At 41.8% G+C, this 18,145-nt stretch overlaps 1 protein-coding gene across 1 annotated transcript; it reads left to right on the top strand.

Annotated features, from left to right (window-relative positions):
- Positions 1–5,625: 5,625 nt before the first annotated feature.
- FBXO3 (F-box protein 3) lies at positions 5,626–17,607 on the top strand. The gene is made up of 11 exons (XM_036384571.1): positions 5,626–5,763; positions 7,650–7,739; positions 8,184–8,347; positions 9,910–10,024; positions 11,999–12,203; positions 12,457–12,502; positions 13,586–13,670; positions 14,327–14,449; positions 14,843–14,958; positions 15,296–15,486; positions 16,550–17,607. The coding sequence occupies exons 1-10, from the start codon at positions 5,654–5,656 to the stop codon at positions 15,481–15,483; spliced, it is 1,242 nt and encodes a 413-aa protein (XP_036240464.1). The 5' UTR covers positions 5,626–5,653; the 3' UTR covers positions 15,484–15,486; positions 16,550–17,607.
- The last annotated feature ends 538 nt before the right edge of the window (positions 17,608–18,145 follow it).

The following is an 18,145-nucleotide window of genomic DNA, read 5'->3' as shown; positions in this document are numbered from 1 at the left end:
GCACTTTAACAGGTCTTTCTGCTCCTGAATCACCCCCACCTCACACACAAGGTAACATTTTATCTCCGAAAGGCAAAGCTTTTAAGCATCTGCCAGAGCACACGCTCTGTACGACCTGAATGTGAATTGAAAATGAGACTATTAAGTTTATTAATTGGTATCAGTGACTTAAGGCTTTGAAGGAGATTCATGGCACTCGGGAAAATAATCTATAAAGATTTTTGTTGCCCTAAAAAGACAGTGCAGCATCAGCTTATTTCACTTGCAGCAGGTTCATCTCTTTTATGGAGCACATACTGCACTGGAGGCAAAGGGAAATTTAATGGACACTGGAAAAAGTTATCTATTCCTCTGTCCCACAACAACTTAAAAAAGCTTAAAAAGACAGAACTGAGAGATTGAGATATGCTATCACAAAACATTTAAGGCACTATAATTAAATTAAGATTCAGAAGTCTGTCAATGAGATGAAGATTAAACTGGCAGAAAGTTGAACCGTGTTTGAAGCAACTTGTTCCCTCCTGCTGAGGGTTGCTTTGTACCAGGCTAATGAGAAGGCACATCTCGGAAAGGTTCTAACAAAGCAGCAGATCACTGATGGTAATTAATCAATGTGGTTTGCAGGAGCATACACCACGTGCCATTTTCAAGTGCCTCACAAGCATTAATTAATGCATTATTGTACGTCTGGCTCCCGTTTTAAGCCACAAGCTCTGCCCCATAGCAGGCCGTGCATGACAATTTTTGATTTTTTAAAGATGGCTCAGTGAAGAGATGTTTCCTTTTTTAATGAAAAATTGAGTGCACCTTTTGCTAAGTGCTCCATGACTGCCTCTTCTCTGTACCTGGCATATTCTGGTTACACGTACAGCTTGGCAGAAGGCAGCAAAGCCTGTAGCCAAGGGGGAATGGTCTGCAAGAAGGCTGATTCCTGTGGAGGGGCTGGACCTGGAGGAGAGGCAGGAAGGAATGTTGTAACAGGATGTGACTAGGGTGATGGAAAGCTGTTGCTTTGCAGTGTTGAGAGAGAAATAACTTTTGAAAGCTGTGACCCAAGAGAAATAGCTCCTTCTGTAGTCCACTAGCTCTGAACCAGCTATGTTTCATGCAATTCCTGAGATGTTTCCTCTTCAGGGCTGTGACTTCTTGGGTTGGTTGGTAAAAATTCATAGGGTTTTTGTTTTCTCTCCTCAGATATGTCTTGCATCTCTTTTCAGACAACTTTACCAATGAGTTTCATAACTGCTCTGATCTGGTTTTGAGATACAGAAGTGCTTTACTTATTTACTTATATTTTAAAGAAACACAATGAAAGTGACATTCTCCTTCAATAAGGCACATAGCCTTCATTCTGGCATCGTGACAGCTTTCCAAACCAGTGCTTATCATGTTGCTATCTCATTAAAAAGATCCAAGACCTGCAATTATCAACCTAAAGATGCTTTGCAACACCGGGAAACTCCTGGTGGGCTCTAAGATAAGGCCCCACCACATGGTGGCTGTGATTTTTGCAGCCCATGGCTGTGATGAGCGGTGATGTGGCCGCCCTGGAATTCCTGGAGCTGGCCCAGCAGCGAGCGTGACCCACCGTGCAGGAGAAGCGTGCTGTCCAGCTGATAAGGGAGCGTGCATCAGCAAATGCGGCTTGTTTATCCCGTAAAAACTGCTCTGGAGGAGCGCAAGCAGAAAGAGGCCGGGTCTGCGCTGCACAGATAAGAGCTCTGACCAAAAGGACAACCAAAGGTCGCACCAGGCCTCCTGGAAACTCCCAAAGAGAAGCTTTCAGTGGGAATGGATGACTAAGGGAATTGCAAAGGGCTTCTGGAGCCTTTTATCTGTGTGTTACCTCTCCAAATGCAGCTCAGCACTTCAGTCATTTGTTGTTGCATGCTCTGATGAATGTGCTCTGGCTCGAGGAGTCAGTAGCCAAAAAACCCCACACTGTAGCCGTGACTGACTGCCTGCCTCATTAACAATCTCAGCTAATGACCTAAGAACAGTGTGTGCAGCTGAAAAGTGAGCTGCTATCTGGGTCATGCACATGTGGGGTTTTTTCAGGTCAGGAAAGGCTCAATAGCAGTTTTCTGCAGGGATGCCTCATTCTTCTCTATGTTCCTCAGGTAAAGGAAGATCTCCTGAGCTCCCACACAAAGCAAGCAGGGTCTTGGGACTTTCCATGGGATCATGAAATATTCCTGCAGCCCCTTTCAGTGGGGTCTTTCACACATCCCTTAGGCGATGAACCACATCATGGACTTGGAATCACACACAGTGAAATCACTGGAATTGTGTGAAAATAGAAGTGCTCCTGAGGCAAGAATCATGCCTTTCTATGCCATCCACGCTCTCTAAAGTAAATAAACTTTACTTTTTATATGTTCCCAGGTAATGCTTCCATTTGTAGTAGTATCTTTCATTTGATTTTTTGTGAGAGGATTATATTAATTGAAAACCAACTTGGAGCTAAGCTAGGCTGTGAAAGAATAAAACTTGGCTACGGTTTGTGTCAACATGGAATCTCTGATCTGAAGAAAAAAAGAGCAGTCTATCAACATTGCTCTCCAAGTGGGATTCCAAGCCCTCCAAACATACATTAATGTTTCAAACCCGTTTTGGAGTTCAGAATCTGAGACAAAAAGATTTGCTAATAACCAAAGACAAGCCTGAAGCCACGTTGATGCAGACTTTCTGATAACCTCAGGCAACCGATGCAGGCAAAAGCATCCATGTGGCAGATGGTCCAGAAGGATGAAAGCTGGGAGTAGACTCCAGTTGCTTTGTAAGCACCAGATGAAGTCCATTGGTTGATTTTTGGAGTTTCCCTTTGTAGGGAGATAGAATATAAGTAAATAAAGGTAGTATAGAAAGTAATCTTACCCCCTAAAAGAGTTGCAGCTGGGTTAATTATTAAAGATTAGGAGCAGGCCTGATTTTAACAGGCCACAGCTGTAGCTGGTAAAAAGAAGAGTGTTATAAAAGAGTGGATTGGTTGGTTGAGGGGATCTGGAGTCACTTGGCTGCTGTGAGAAGAGGAAGAGTCAGTGCTTGGAGGAGCTGCCTATGAGAACCATCAAGGAGGTAGGAAACTCTAGCAATATGGAACCCTTGCAATGTAATGACAAACTCTTGCAATATGATGACAACATCCCTCGACTTCATTTGACTGTGGAGTTGCCAAGGCTAATTTACCACCGTGTGAGGTTTGAGAGGGGTTTTGTTGTTTTGTCCTGGGTCTATGTGGCTGTAACAAGGCAGGGATTTTTTCAGCTGTTGTCTCATTGTGTCAGGAGGCAGCTTGAAGCTGTGCTCTGTCAGAGATCCCATTTGTTACTAAAATGTCCAACAAGCTCCCATGTAATACTTAATTCATTCATGTAGGCATTTCCCTGAAGTTCTGGCTCTGCTCCCTCCCTGTCATCTCTCACATCTCATCTGAGATTCACTCTTGTGAAGCCTGAAGATGTGATTTGTTATCAGTTCATATGTAAATCCCTCTCTGTCTGAAGGCCTGCTGAACTGTCTTTATGTTTGTGTGGTTCACCAGAGTCACCACAGGATCTTGGAGCTCCTGTTCTGAGTTCTCCTACTCTGCTCCTTCTATGCTCTTTATTACAGTCACTCCTTGTGTTCTGGTTAATTTTACATGATTGGATTTCCAAGCCAAGGTCACTGCCTGGTTATTTCTGTGAAGCCCTGACCTTATTGCATCTTTGCTACAGCAAAGAACAAACCCAATAAGAACAGTATAATAACAACAAAAATTTTCTGGACCTCAGCTTCTTTCTTGATATCAATTCCCCAAGCTGCCTCCTCCCCTCAAGTCTCAGTTTTGCCCATGTGTTATTGTCCATTTAGAGCAGTAAAAAGCTGATCTTGTGAAGAGGAGCCCATTCCCCAAAACCTGAGCACATTAGCTGAATTTCCAGAGACACTCAGCACCCAGTGAAGATCCCCAGTGTGTTGTTTCATTAGATTTTCAAGAAGTAAAAATAAATGAAGGATGCTAAAAGCCTCATCATCTCTCACAGATTAAACACTGGACAGGCAGAGCAATCTGAGCAGTTTCCAGCCTGATGAGTACCTCTGATCTATTTGGCCATTTGGGCTCCATGGCCGGTGATAATGGAAGGAAAATTAGGCTCTATTATTGAAATGGAAAAGAACTTTTATGTCTAGGCTGAGCTAGGGAAATTCCATGATAACTTACTGGTGTCACAGTTTCTGCAGCTGTCAGTTATTTGATGGAGGATGCAAAGGCTGCTGTGGGTAAAACACTGAAATACTACAATTTCAAATGGGTTCATGTTGGCTTTTGGTTCTGTGGGTTTTGATTGGTTGCTTGCTTTTTGTTTAGTTTTTTTTTCCTTCAGTCTCAGCAACAGATATTTCTATTTTACTATGTTTTTGTTTAAATAATTGTTAGGACATCCATTGCCAGCCATTTCTGCACTTGAGGAGCCTCTAGCCTGACCAGAGGTGATAAGCAATTTTTATAACTAATTCCTATAGATCCTCCACCTCTATCTTTGCCACTGCTTGAGCCCTTGAGCAACAGCTGGGGTCTATGCACGTGCTAGAAGCAAAACTCTCCAGGCTTTTGGCAAAACCTGAAAGACATAAAGAATTATGGACCTTCTCTTGGCTCTGCATTATTAGATTTTCATGGGCCATAAACCCAAGGACAAACACAAGTAATATAATTTTATTAGTGTTTCAAATATACTTTTGCTATTGTGTTTTCTGCTCTACAGGAAACTTTACAATTATCGTAATTATAAAGGACAAAAATCTCCCCAACAGCTAGCAATAGTGCAGTCATAAAACCACCCCCCTGTTCCTTTCCAGCTCTTATTTGAGCAGTGTTGCTAGGACAATGAATTATATCATTAAATTCCTACTGATACCCGAAAAAGAAGAGAGAAAAGAAAATTATATCTAGCATAAAAAAATCATGCAGAAGAAATAACTCCTTTCATATAAGAATATTTAACTCTCTAAAGGTGAGGGGCATTAAAAGAGTAGCATCTATCACTTGTGAAGCTGTCACACCTTGAGTGTTCTTTTCCTATAAAAATGTGATCCTCCTGACCATGTGGCATTGTTTTGATGATATTCAACTCAGTAAATTTATTTTCCCTGTCTCAGTTTTGCCCACTTATTATTGTCCATTTAGACCACTAAGAAGCTGATCTTGTGAGAAGCAGGCCATTCCCTGACCAAAACCCCTTGGCACATAAATTGAATTTCAGGAGAGCCAGGGCTGAGTTCTGAGGGCCAAATTCTCAATACTAAGGATTGAGTTCTGAGAGTCGAGTTTTGAGTTCTGAGGACTGACAGCTGAGCTCTGGTTCGGAGTTCTGAGGGCTGAGTGAGGAGTTCTGAGGGCTGAATTCACAGTTTTGAGGGCTGAGTTCTTGAGGGCTAATTTGGGAGTTCTGAAGGCTGAATTCAGTGTTTCGAGGGCTGAGTTCCGAGAGCAGATTTGGGAACTCCGCGGGCTCATTTGGCACTTCGGAGGGCAGATTTGGGAGCTCCGAGGGCGGATATGCCAGCCCCGAGGAGGCGACGGAGCCGCCGCCGCCCCCGGGAGGCGCTGCTCGGGCGGCGCGGAGAGCGGCGTGATGGGCGGCGCGTCCGTGGGACGTCTCGCAAGATGGCGGCGCCCCCGGACATGGAGCTCTCCCCGAGCCTGAGCCTGGAGCTGCTCCCCACCGACCCCCTGCTGCTCATCCTCAGCTTCCTCGACTACCGGGATCTGGTGAGGTACGGGCGGCCCGGGAGCATGGCAGGGGCGCGGCGGGCGGAGCCCTCCCCGGGCTGTGCGGGGAAAGGGCTTGCCTGCCTCCGGAGGAAGCGCTGAGGGGAGGACACGGTCTGAGTACTTTTCCCTTCCAGCAGCACCGGGCTTTCCCCTCTTTTACCGTCATCTTTCTAACAAAATGAAATCCTCCCTGTTACTAAGAGGGTGGTGAGGCCCTGGCACAGGTTGCCCAGAGAAGCTGTGGCTGCCCCATGCCTGGAAGCGTCCAAGGCCAGGTTGGACGGGGTTTGGAGCAGCCCGGGCTAGTGGAAGGTGTCGCTGCCTATGATAGGAGAACGCATTGATCTTAAGGTCCCTTCCAACCCAAACCATTCAATGAATCTGTTTCTTTCTCCCCCAGTATGTATTTGTACCTAAAGGAAGCAGTAAGTAAATTTGTGAAATCAGTATTTCCCCGAAGCTTGTGTTTCAACGGGCCAACAAAGGGTGTTCTTGCTGCTAGTAAATGTATTCCGCCGTTTGAGGAAAACCAAACGAAATGGCATAGGGTGACTTTTTAAGGGGAAAAAAGAAACTTGGATGTAAGTGGCAGGTGCCTCTTAGGCTGAAGGGTTATGAATCATAGAGTGAAGATGAGAGTGTGGTTTTGGGTAAAACCTCAGCAGTCAAGTGCAAGGTTTGGCAGTGATTGAAACCACAGTGTTTAATCAAAGAGAGAGGAGTAAGCATAAGAAGAAAACGGAGTATTACCAGAAATTTGGGGATTTTAGTTTTTTATTACCCCTAATAAATATTAGTCAAGAATGATAAGGATATCAGGGAGAATTCTGTTAGGATATCAGCAAAAAAGACATCAAGCACAAGCAAAAGTGATAACAGTTGTTATGGTGGCCCTTAGATATTTGATCCCGTGCCAACTTTTCCATTGTTAGTGTAATTAGTGAGAATGGCTTGCATTTCTCTTTTATCATGTTTGAAGCCACATGTTCCTGTGGTGCTGTGGTGACTTACTCCCTTCCAGAAATGGCAGGCTTGATTGATAAACACCAGTACAATAGATTTCTGCAAGGGCTTTTTTCCATTGGGATATTTCAGTTCACCACCTCCTAAAAATATAAAAAATCCCCATGTCATAAGTTTTTTGCACAGCCAGATGTCCAGGTGTGAATTGAATTTGTTTGTGGGGATGTGGATGGAAGGGGTGATGTCAGGGAATATGGGAGAATCACTTTGAGGTTGATTTTGAGATACTAATACAATTCTAGTTTAAACAGTTTATAAAAACCTCCAAAAGCAATAACTGGAACCTTGTTTGGTGCCCTCATTTGGGGCTAATCACAGTCTTTGAAACACACGTGGCACTGTAGAACAAGCTACCAGAGAAAGTGATGTTGCCACATTTGAACTGATGGTGTCTTTTGGAGACTTTCTTCAAAGTTTGTTATTTAAACAATTTAAAGAGGAAAGTAAGTTTGTAATACTCAGACTGTATGGTTTCTGTAGCTTACTGTGGAAAAGATGGGGCAGAGCCTGATAATCCAGATAAAAAGGGATTTAAATCATGGCATCCTGTGCTACTGGAATGTTTTCCACTGGTGGAGTGGAGTCATGCTGGAATCTTTCAGGCACTGTTTACTCTGGTGTAGGTCTGCAGGGTGACCTGCTTTACAAAAGTACTTAATTGCTGCCACTTCTTTAAGTGTGTGGAAAAGTAGTTAATGACTTACACAACTGTGATGAAGAGCTCTAACCATTGTAAGCACAGCTCTAAAAGGACAGCCAAATAATTTTCAAACTCTGCATTTTTTTCATGAGAATGCGATGTGTGATACAGCATTTCTGCCTGTTTGTTTTGCTGCAGTCACATTTAATGATTTTATGTTTATAGTTGCTGCTATTTGAATAGAAGATTAAATCAGCTATCAAGCCATGACCCACTGTGGAAAAGACACTGCAAAAAATACTGGCTCATTTCAGAGTAAGTGAGATTGTTTTAAGCTTTTTTCCTATGAAAATGGATTTCTAAAAGATATTGTTCAGACGATTTTCAGTCCATCTTACATCCAGCTCATACTCTCAGCTTCTCCATAGCTGAGAAAAGCTGAGTAATGAAGGATGTGAATTAGCTTTTCACCAGCTCTAAGGTTCACTACCAGACAGAGCTCTGTTCAGAAGGCACTCTGTGTGAGGGAGTATTGTTTCTAAATTTTCCCCTAAGTAGCCCAAATGTTTCCTAATTCTGTTCCAACTTGCTGTTGAATAGATGCTGGAATTAATTGAGTTTGTGTAGCTTCACATGGCACAGAGTGTTCCTGGGTTAATGTTATGCATCCTGTTCCTGCCAAATAACAAATACCAACTCCTTGGGTTTAGAAGTCTTTTCAAGCTGCCATTTGAACACATTTTCTCCATGTGCCCTTAGGGAGGAAAAAAGCAGACGGAATCAGAGCTGGAGAGCCATCTTCATCAGCACCTACTCTGATTTAGGAAGGTACATCCACTACTATGCCACGCTGAAAAAAGCCTGGGATGACCTGGAGCAGTACCTGGGGCAGTGGTGTCCGCGCATGATCAGCTCTTTGAAAGGTACCTGGCACACCTGGGAGTAGCTTGGTTCACCCAGCCTAATAACCCCTGTTATGAGGCCTCATGCTGCTTTCATGAAAGGTGTGTGCTTTAATTAGCAGTCCTGAAAGTCAAGTAGATGTGCTCTCCCTTCCTTACAAACACAGGCAGAGTCCTTGGCCCGTTCCTACTGATCCAAAGATTCTCTGAAGTCAAGGTGATTTTTTTCTAGGGACTGCTCTGTCTTGATCATACTTTTAGGTTGCTATGACCTATTGTTTGTTATTTTTTTAGTGTAGTAACTCCTTTGCTTTGAGGACCTGCTTGTGGGATTTTATTTGTAAAGTTTTCATAAGACCTCATTAAAACACTGTCACATGAAAGCAGACATTCTAATCTGAAGCCAAACAAAAAAATGTTGTTGAGTTTTATTTTATTTTTTCTGTAGGTCTTACAGTGGTCCAGAGGTAGAACATTAATTTTTCCCTTTTTTTTACTCCCCTCCTAGATTCTGTTTTCAGTTTCTATTTTAATCCTTGAAGTACTTCCAGTGTTCTAGCTCATAAATCACAGCTACACTGAGTTTTGGTTTTACTGGTATAGGGGACAAAAAACTTTTACAACTTTTACATTTTCAGCTGCATTTCAGTGTTCTGTATGAAGCTGACTTTTAAACTATGATGTCTAATTTAACTGGATCTGTGAAATTAAGAGACAAATGATCTCTTAAGAGACAATGTTAAGAGACAGATAATCTCCTTCCCATTTAAATTTTGCATTTTCTTGGTTTGCTTGGACAGTGCTGGATCCTTATGTTTTTCTTAGTACTTTTCAAGACAGAATGTGAAGCTTTTATTTATATACAGAAAGACACAAACAAATTTCAAATTACTAATTTCCACTCTTACATAACGATGGCAGGTTTTAGATAAAATTTAGGCCTTTTTCATGCCATTTGTAAGGGATACTGTTTCAATGAATTGTTAATTTATGTCCTGTTAATGAAGCAGGTAATGAGTATGAAAAGGGGTTTAAGAAAATGGATTGGAACAGACCAATTTTTACTGGAAGTGAGGGTGTTGGAGTGCCCCTGAAGTGCATGTGGAAATGTAAGAATAGTTCTTCTCCACCCCTTTGTGTTATTGACTTGAAAATCCCCCTTTTACAACCCATTTATTGCTTCAGGTTCCAGGTGGATGGGGGCAGCCAGCATTTCTGTGTCACTGATGGAACTGGAAACTGAAAGAACCAACCCTTAGGGTGATGAAAGAGTAAAATCAATAGAGATTGAGAGCTGTAACTGGGACTCAGTTGTGGCAGTGTTGTGGGGGAAAGGCTTCTTCCATTTTATAAACATTTGCTGCTTTCAGGCCTGTGGAGGTTGCACTGGACTGAGATTGGGGCTGTATTAAATAATCAATTAGTCATCATTTTCCTCTCACGTTTATGTGATACTCATTGTGTGCCACCCAGCATACAGTGGAGCCACCACATTCTGACTTGAGTCCATGCTGGTTGGATGAGGGCATTTACAAATTCCATGCTTTGTGTTTGAAATACCTGCACCATCCTTTCTTTTCCAGAGAGTGTGAGGGAGGAAGATCTGGATGCTGTGGAAGCACAAATCCGCTGCAAGCTCCCCGATGACTATCGGTGTTCATTCCGTATCCATAATGGGCAGAAGTTGGTTGTTCCAGGGTAAGGACTGAAAGCTACTTACCAAGTACCAGTTCCTTTTATATTTCTTAGACACTTATTAAAAGGTGAAATGTCCCCAGAACAGGATAAATGAAGCATTTAAATGTATTGTGACTGAGTCACCGCTTAAGTGACACTTCCAAAATTGGCTGTCTTCTAATCTTGGAAGTAATTGGAAGCCCAAGGTGGTTTTCTAATTGCTCAAATTATTTTTACACTTCCCCTTTTCCTAATGAGAACCCTTGTCAGTTTTTTGCAACAACTCTAAACTTCCAGCTGTTAGACTTTTAATCATAGCACTGCAAGTTGCTCCCCTGAAGTTTGGCTTTGTATTACAGAAGTAAATTAGCCCCTTGCACTCTTTAAGCTTCATTCTTTAGTAATTCTTTATTCTTTAAAATGGTTAGGGAATGACTTAAAACCAGTTAGTCATATTAAGGTAGAATCAAATTTTCAGTTCTGCAAATTGGGTTTCCTCAGTAGAAAATGTTTATATTTTATGCAGTTTCTGCAGTGAAAAACTCCCTTTTACATTAGGGTTAGAAGGCTGATGACCAAAGCTTCTGGTATTGCTGCTGTAGAAAAATTAGGTGTTTGAAGCAGCTGATGAAGTGCTGCAAACAGAAGCAAAAGATGGAAAACTACAGCAAATCTTTGCAATATCAGTAGGGAGGAGTGCACTTATATTGCTCTGCCAAAACCTTCACTCATAAAGAAGGTGTAGCTTTCTCCAATTTGAGTGTTTTATGTGTGGAAGGGATTCAAGAAACTCTTTTATGAAACCATAAGGATGATTTCTAGTTCTGTTTTCTAGGAGAGACTTCAAAATTTTTTAAGAGAGGAGATAGGTGCCCTAGTTCTGTAGATTTCAAATGGTGTTCTGCAGCCATTTGCATCCTCTCTTCCCACTGTTTCACTCCCAAAAGCCTCTACTGTAATGATGTGGCTATGGAGGGGCTGCTGGAGCAGACACAAAGCTCTGGGGAAGTCTTCCAGCTTGGAGAGAGTTTTCCACGGAAGGTGTGGTCCCATGGGGGATGAATACTGGGAAGATCAGGGGTAGGCAGTGGAAGCTTGTGCAGCAGGTTGTTAGATCAGAAACAGAAACTATGTGGGACTTGTCCTTGTTAGGTGCTTCAGGTTTCTGTGTTGGCATGTTGGCACAGCTTCTGTAGAAGGTGCTTATTCCAGGCCAGACTTCCTAAGGAGAAAGAGGAATGGAACCTGTTGCCCAGGATGGGACAGCTCTTAGCATGCTGACATGTGGAAGCTTGCACCTGAATCACTGCTTTCATAACAGCATCTGCTCAGCATCTGCAGGAATTTGCATCTCATTTGCCTTTCCCTGGTGTTCCCAGCTGGGAGTGTGGGTGTGGAGTGTACACTCAGGTTTGGGTGATGCTTCCACAAAGCCAGGGTGATGTGAACTAATAACCTGGTGCAGCATGTGGACGTTCAACTTGGATTTTTGTGGTGGTGTTCACAGGGGTCCCAGGATGAGGGAGGAGATGAGAATGTTGGCTCCATGTTTCAGAAGGCTTGATTTATTTTTTTATGATATATATTATATTAAAACTATACTAAAAGAACAGAAGAAAGGATTTCATCAGAAGGCCAGCTAAGAATAGAAAAGGAGTGATAACAAAGGCTTGTGACTGACCGAGACAGTCTGGACAGCTGGACTGTGATTGACCATTAGTTAGAAACAACCACATGAGCCCAATCAAAGATCCACCTGTTGCATTCCACAGCAGAAGATAATCACTGTTTACATTTTGTTCCTGAGGCCTCTCAGCTTCTCTGGAGGAAAAAAATCCTAAGGATAGGATTTTCAGAAAATATCATGGCTACAGATTTCAGCTCAGTCTCATATGCATCTAGAGCATTGAAAGAAGCAGTTTCCAGAAGATGACCAGCCAGCTTTGCCTTGTGAGCGATGTCTCCTGTTGGTGTTCCCTGTTTTTGTTGTTCCAGGCTGATGGGCAGCATGGCCCTGTCCAACCACTACCGCTCCGAGGACCTGCTGGACATCGACACGGCGGCCGGGGGCTTCCAGCAGAGGCTGGGGCTCAAGCAGTGCCTGCCCCTGACCTTCTGCATCCACACTGGCCTCAGTCAGTACATGGCCCTGGAGAGCGTGGAGGGACGCAATAAATATGAGATCTTCTACCAGTGTCCAGTAAGGAAGATGTGTTTGTGTTCCCACAGGACTTCTGTGCTGATTGGTAGTGCAGGAGCCTTGGTGGGAAGCTGAAGCTGTAAATTCTGTGGTCATGGGAGCACTGTGAGTTTTACATGTCTGAGGATCTGACTGGGACTACAGTGATGTGTCAAGGCTTCAGGTTTAGTGAACATAGGGAAAGTGTTATTTAAATTGTAACCTTGAAAGTCCAATGCTCTCTAATATATCCTTAAACTTCTTTCCCTTTCAGGAGCAAATGGCTCGCAATCCATCTACTATTGTTATGTTCATTACAGGTAACACTTCTGATTAAATATTCAACATAAAATAGTCACTGTGGGATCATCCAATGTATTTAGAAATGTTCCACTTGGCTTAATCTTGTTTTACCATGGGTGGAGGGGAAATTCCATGCACAGCATTTCTCTTAGCATTTTAAAGGTGGCAGGTAAATAGATCCACTTCCTCCATTCAGAGCTTTATACAAGGTTTACTTGATACACAGTATACTTTATACAAGGTTTGCATTTTGTGGATTAGTGACAGAAAGGAGGATAATAAACTTGGAGTCCCTTAGCATTCCAAAAGATCAAAGGACAGCACACACAGCTCATGCTCTAAGGAAGAAGTGGTAAGTACACTTAATCTAACAGGAGTGGGAGTACTTGATAACACACCAGGGAAGGCAAGGATAATAATTTCTTGGTAGCTCAGCCTCAATCCACTTTTGAATCACTAATATTGACAAACAGTTGAACTCTCTACTTTTCTATTGAACTCCATATTGCAATGCTTGGAAGATTTATGGCTGAGAAATTCTTGTGCAGAGAGCTGGCCTGTAAAACTCTCTTCTTTGAGAATTAAATGTGACAGCTTGAGAGTGTGCTTAGCAATCAAGCTGTTCCATAATAATGGCCGTGGGTGTGTGAAAAGCTGCTCTCAGACAATGGCTGCAAGTGTACAAAATCCCACAATGACATACAGCCTTAGTCTTCTGAGGTTGTAGAGGAGTGCAGGGTGTCTCTGATTTATCCCTCTTCTAAAGGAGAAGAAATGCTGCAGTATTCCTTAGAAGGTTTCCATATGGAATCCAAGTGATAAGACCCTGATTATAGTGTTAAATACTTAGCTAAGAGATTCTTTGTTGGCTGTGTCATTTCTGGAGGGTGCACCCTGAACTCTTTAGTATTTAATTGGTTTCTCCTAATGATCCTTGTTGGTAGAATGATCTGGAATATTGACTGACTCATCTCAATAAGCCTGAGAGTTTTTAATGAAAATAATCAAAGCTTTAAACTTTTTCCTTGAGGTGTTCACTGTAATGTGCTTAGTGGTAAATTTGCCCATCCTTAGGAATGCTTTCCTTCCTTGCCATCTAGGTACATCTTACTTGGAATGGTTTACATCTTATGTAAACAAAGTTGTCACTGGAGGTTATCCTATCATCAGAGACCAGATTTTCAGGTACTGTGACTGGGATTTGTAACCTCAGTGCCAGGTTTTGGTGCTGCTTCTCTGCATGCTTACCTCTCCCCAAGTAGTTTGAGGTATCTGATACAAAAACTGGTGGTGGGGAGAGGTGAAAGCCCATGAAACTACTGAAAATAAACATGTAAACCAGAATGCTTAAAGCTACTTTATTTTTTCAACCCGAATCTTCAGAGCTTGTACCTTTGCAGTAATGGGACCAGAATTTTGCATCATAAGTTATCTGAAGTTTAGCAAACAACATGATATTTATTCTGTGTGCCATGAGTGTGATTTTGCTGCAGGACTGTTCAGAGTTACTAAAAACCCAAATATTTCAGCTAATTGGTCTCTTGAATATGTAAATAAGCAGGACTTGTTCTGGTGTTTGAATCTTCATGCACTTGCAATTTCTTCTAAATACGATCAAGAACCTTAATTCTGTCAAACTGGGATGCTGTAGAACCAAGTCCTTGGATCTGTAAATAAATTTGCTGCTAGGGTTTCTAGGTTGTTTTCTTTTAATAATGACACATCCCTATTTAAACAAGTGTTTTTATTAGTTATTATTAATAATTAACCACTTTTTGTGTTTAGTTTTCTGTATTGAATGTGCAGAGCTGTCTGCAGAGTTAATGCTCTCCTCTCTGCAGGTATGTGCATGACAAAGATTGTGTTGCTACCACAGAAGATATCACTGTGTCTGTGTCCACCTCTTTTCTACCTGAACTCAGTTCTGTACATCCCCCACATTATTTCTTCACTTACAGAATCAGGTAAAAATAACTGAATTAATTCATACAATGCAGGATAGACCTGTGGGATGTTCAAAACAAGTTTATGCACGGCATTCAGAAATGTTTTGAAATGAACAGGAGGTGCACAGCATGCTGTACTCTTTAATAAAATAATCCTGATCATTACTTGGTCAGATACACAAAGTTTCAGTCAAATTGGTAATTGCTAAATTACAATGATGGGTAGGGGAAAGCAGTTACAAGCAGCTCTTGTGATTTAGAAACAGGTAAAAGACAGTGAAGCGTGGAGGTGGATCCTACCAACTGATTTGAGCTACTTTAGTGGGTGTTTTCTTTTCCCAGTCTGCTTGGTGATCCCAAGGGCACTAAAACATTTCTTGAAAGGATTGTGTTATGTTCTTTGGCTTCTAGAATTGAAATGTCCAAAGATGCCCTTCCTGAGAATGCCTGTCAGCTGGAGAGTCGATACTGGAGAATAACAAATGCCAAAGGTGATGTGGAAGAAGTCCAAGGTCCTGGAGTAGTTGGTAAGTGAAAAATTGCTGGAGAGAGTATTTAATGTTCTTGTTATTAAAATTCTGTTATTGCTTGTTTGCTGGGTTGTGGGCTTTGTATCAAAATTAGAGAAAAAGAGATGTGTCCCTCTGTTTTGGCTTTCAAGTTTGTAAGGGGTATCTGAACATCCTGCTGCTTAACACCTCTCCAGTTTTTTATAATATCAATAATTGCTGAGCATCAATTTATGCATCCACTAGAATACCAAGTGATCTGCCTGAGTCTGTTGTAGAGTGCAAGTCTTTAGCAACTGCTCAATGGTAGCTCTCCATCAGTCCTTACTATTGTGATGTGATATTTTACCCACAGGAGAGTTCCCAGTTATCAGCCCAGGGAAAGTCTACGAGTACACCAGCTGTACCACATTTACCACAACCTCTGGATACATGGAGGGCTACTACACCTTCCACTGCCTCTACAACAAGGACAGATTCTTTAATGTCACAATCCCTAGGTTTCATATGGTGTGTCCAGCATTCAAGGTGTCCACTGCATGAATGGTAAGCAGAGGGGCAGTTGGCTAAAACAAACCCCAAAATTGTAAAAACTACAAAAATTTCAGTGCTCAAGTAGTGTTTGTATTGCTGATTCCATACAAAACATTCCCCATGATTCAGAGCTCCTCACTGGTGCCTGCAGGCATGGCATTGCATGAACTGCTTGGGTTTCAGAGCTCCCTCCTTGGTGGGAGAACACTCATTAATTATAGCCATAATAATGTAGCTCTCTATTCAGACATGCTCTAGTTAATGACAGTTTAAAAACTGTAGAGCCTGTGATGTGCATTAGTTCTTGCTGAAAGTGCATTTCATGAAGTCACTTAATGACTTTGCACATCACCAAGATACTTCACTTGCTGTTAATTATAATGTAGTTTTAGTTTGGAGATTGTGGGTTAATTATATAATTTCTCCCTTTTCTTTGACACATTTAGAGAAGAGCTCTTGATTTATTTTGTCCCCAGTATTAGTGCAAGCACTGAGGAGCTGTGAGCTTTCCTCAGGAGCAGGCAGCTGCTTGCACACTGTGACAGGTTTATCCCAGGATTTCAGACACTCATTCCCAGTGCCTCTAAGAGTAGGTGCCAGCAGATGTCGTGCTTCTAACAGAAAATGATATCTCTTAACTCTTGCTCACATTTTTGGGAATTGTTACTGCCTTCCTAACTTCTTTCCCTTCAGCTGATTGGAAAAGTAATTTGCTTTTCTCTGTTGCTCCACTCCTATTTTAAAAGTAATGACCCTTTTCGTTTTAAGATACTTTAGTAAGAGACAGCCTAAGCCACCAAGAAAATGTGTACAGCTGAGCTACTGAACTGTGGCTTTACATAATTTAGGTATGGAATATTGAAACCCAGTGGATCCTTAGGGAGTGAAAGGTCAAATAGTTTGGCAAAATTTCCTCTGTTGCAAATTAACCGTGGTTTTAGGACATAGATCACAATGTCTGCTTCAGCTAATGGGTGTGATAATGCAGCCCAGATTTTTCTAGGCAATTGTTAGTGCTTTCTTAAAATTACTGGAAGGGAAGATTTGATTTAAACCTGGGTGTGTTTTGTATTAGGCAGCAAATCCCAGTGACTCTGCAGTGGATGAAGATTCCACAGGCATTGATGACTTCTGAGATCCACGAACAGTGTTGGACATTCCTGCACCCTCTGGATGCTGTATTGGGATTTTTGCCCAAACAGTTTGCATAAGCTGAACTCTTCAGGGCTAGTGCATAGGAATATTTCTGACTGTTGTAAATGAACTCTGTTGCACATCAGGGCAACTAGCATGAATGTTGGTGCCAGTTCTCATATTCATTAAGAGTATAACTTCTATTTCCTTGGTTTGGAAGTGGGGGAAGAGGGAGGAAAACTGAGGGAGGGAGAGGAAGAGGAAGGTGTTTGGGCTTTGTTTACTTTTTTCTGAAGTGTGAAACAGCTTGATAGTCCAAGGTACTCATATCTCACATCTTTAAAGTATTGCCTACTTATGATCATACTGCAAATATGGTGTAGGGATTTGATTTTATACAAAGCATTAGAAGGGTGTATCCTGTTGTCCTTTCTCGTGAGTTTCTGCTCTGGATAACTGCTGCTAAGAATGAAACCTGCAGTTTGGTCTGAATATCCCATTTGGGTGAGATTAGGTGCTGTTATGCTATTTTTTTTTTTTTATTAACATAGTAATAGCAAAAACTTCTGGTCATCAAAATGTATAAATTAGGAGTGAAACTGGCCTTATTTATAGACAATCTATTTGTCAGTTGGATTTTATGCTAAGTGACTCTGACTGGAGAATGCCTCTGGGAATGTAGTGTCCATGCATAATCTGCCACTCGTTAAGTAAGGAATTTCTCAATGACTACAGAGTATGGATTTGTAAATATATTTTGAGGTTTTTTTCTGTTACATGATGTTTGCTGTTGTCATAGGTGACAAATTTATGTTATGTATCATGTTTTCCTGAGCCCTGGATGAATTTTTGTAACTGAATAAAAAAAAGAAAAAAATAAATAGGAGGCTGGCAGAACAGCAGATGGCTAGAAGATTTATATTTAAATAAGCATCTGTTTGCTTTATTTTTTTTTTGTTTCTGTTGTCATTAATAAACAACTGCCTCTTTTGTTCTCAAGTGCTATGTGGGACTGTTTTTGCCAAGACTTGAGCAATAATTTTGTGATCAGCACTGGTGTAGTCAGTCCTTTCTTTTGACAGCCAGATATTGTGGGTTTTATGAGGTAGACTGACTGGTATATTGTGGTTCCAACTCAAATTTTCTATTATTGACTAATTTCCAGATTTCACTTTTTTTTTGCAAGTCCAGGTATTGGATTCTTTGTGTGCTCGCAGCTTTTCCTGGTGCATTTTTCCACAGTGGCACAAGGTGGTAAAACAAATATTGAGTCTGATCCCTACAGCAAGAGTCATTAGGTGATACATCTCCAAAAACAAAACCAGCTTGTGCTGTCCCTCACAACACTGAATTGCTGGAATGCTTCCAAAACACGAGGATTTTTGAGGGTTACCACACTATTACCTGTGAGGGGTAAGAAATTTCCACAAAAGTTTGGTCAAGGATCAGTACAAGAAGGTTTTGGTGGAACTAGAACTTCCTGCAGGGCTGTCAGTACGCGGTGTGTTTGCAGGGACAGATAAACCCTCATGGTTGG

Source organism: Molothrus ater, chromosome 6 (genome assembly GCF_012460135.2).
Source record: "Molothrus ater isolate BHLD 08-10-18 breed brown headed cowbird chromosome 6, BPBGC_Mater_1.1, whole genome shotgun sequence".
Lineage (NCBI taxonomy): Eukaryota > Metazoa > Chordata > Aves > Passeriformes > Icteridae > Molothrus > Molothrus ater.
Note: the sequence above shows the minus strand (reverse complement) of the source record. Positions and strands in the feature narration are given on the sequence as shown.

Coding starts and splice junctions, on each gene's coding strand:
- FBXO3 (XM_036384571.1), top strand. CDS start 5,654: ATGGCGGCGCCCCCGGACATGGAGCTCTCCCCGAGCCTGAGCCTGGAG. Junction 7,740..8,183: donor AAATACTGGCTCATTTCAGA/GTAAGTGAGATT, acceptor ATGTGCCCTTAG/GGAGGAAAAAAGCAGACGGA. Junction 13,671..14,326: donor ATCAGAGACCAGATTTTCAG/GTACTGTGACTG, acceptor TCCTCTCTGCAG/GTATGTGCATGACAAAGATT.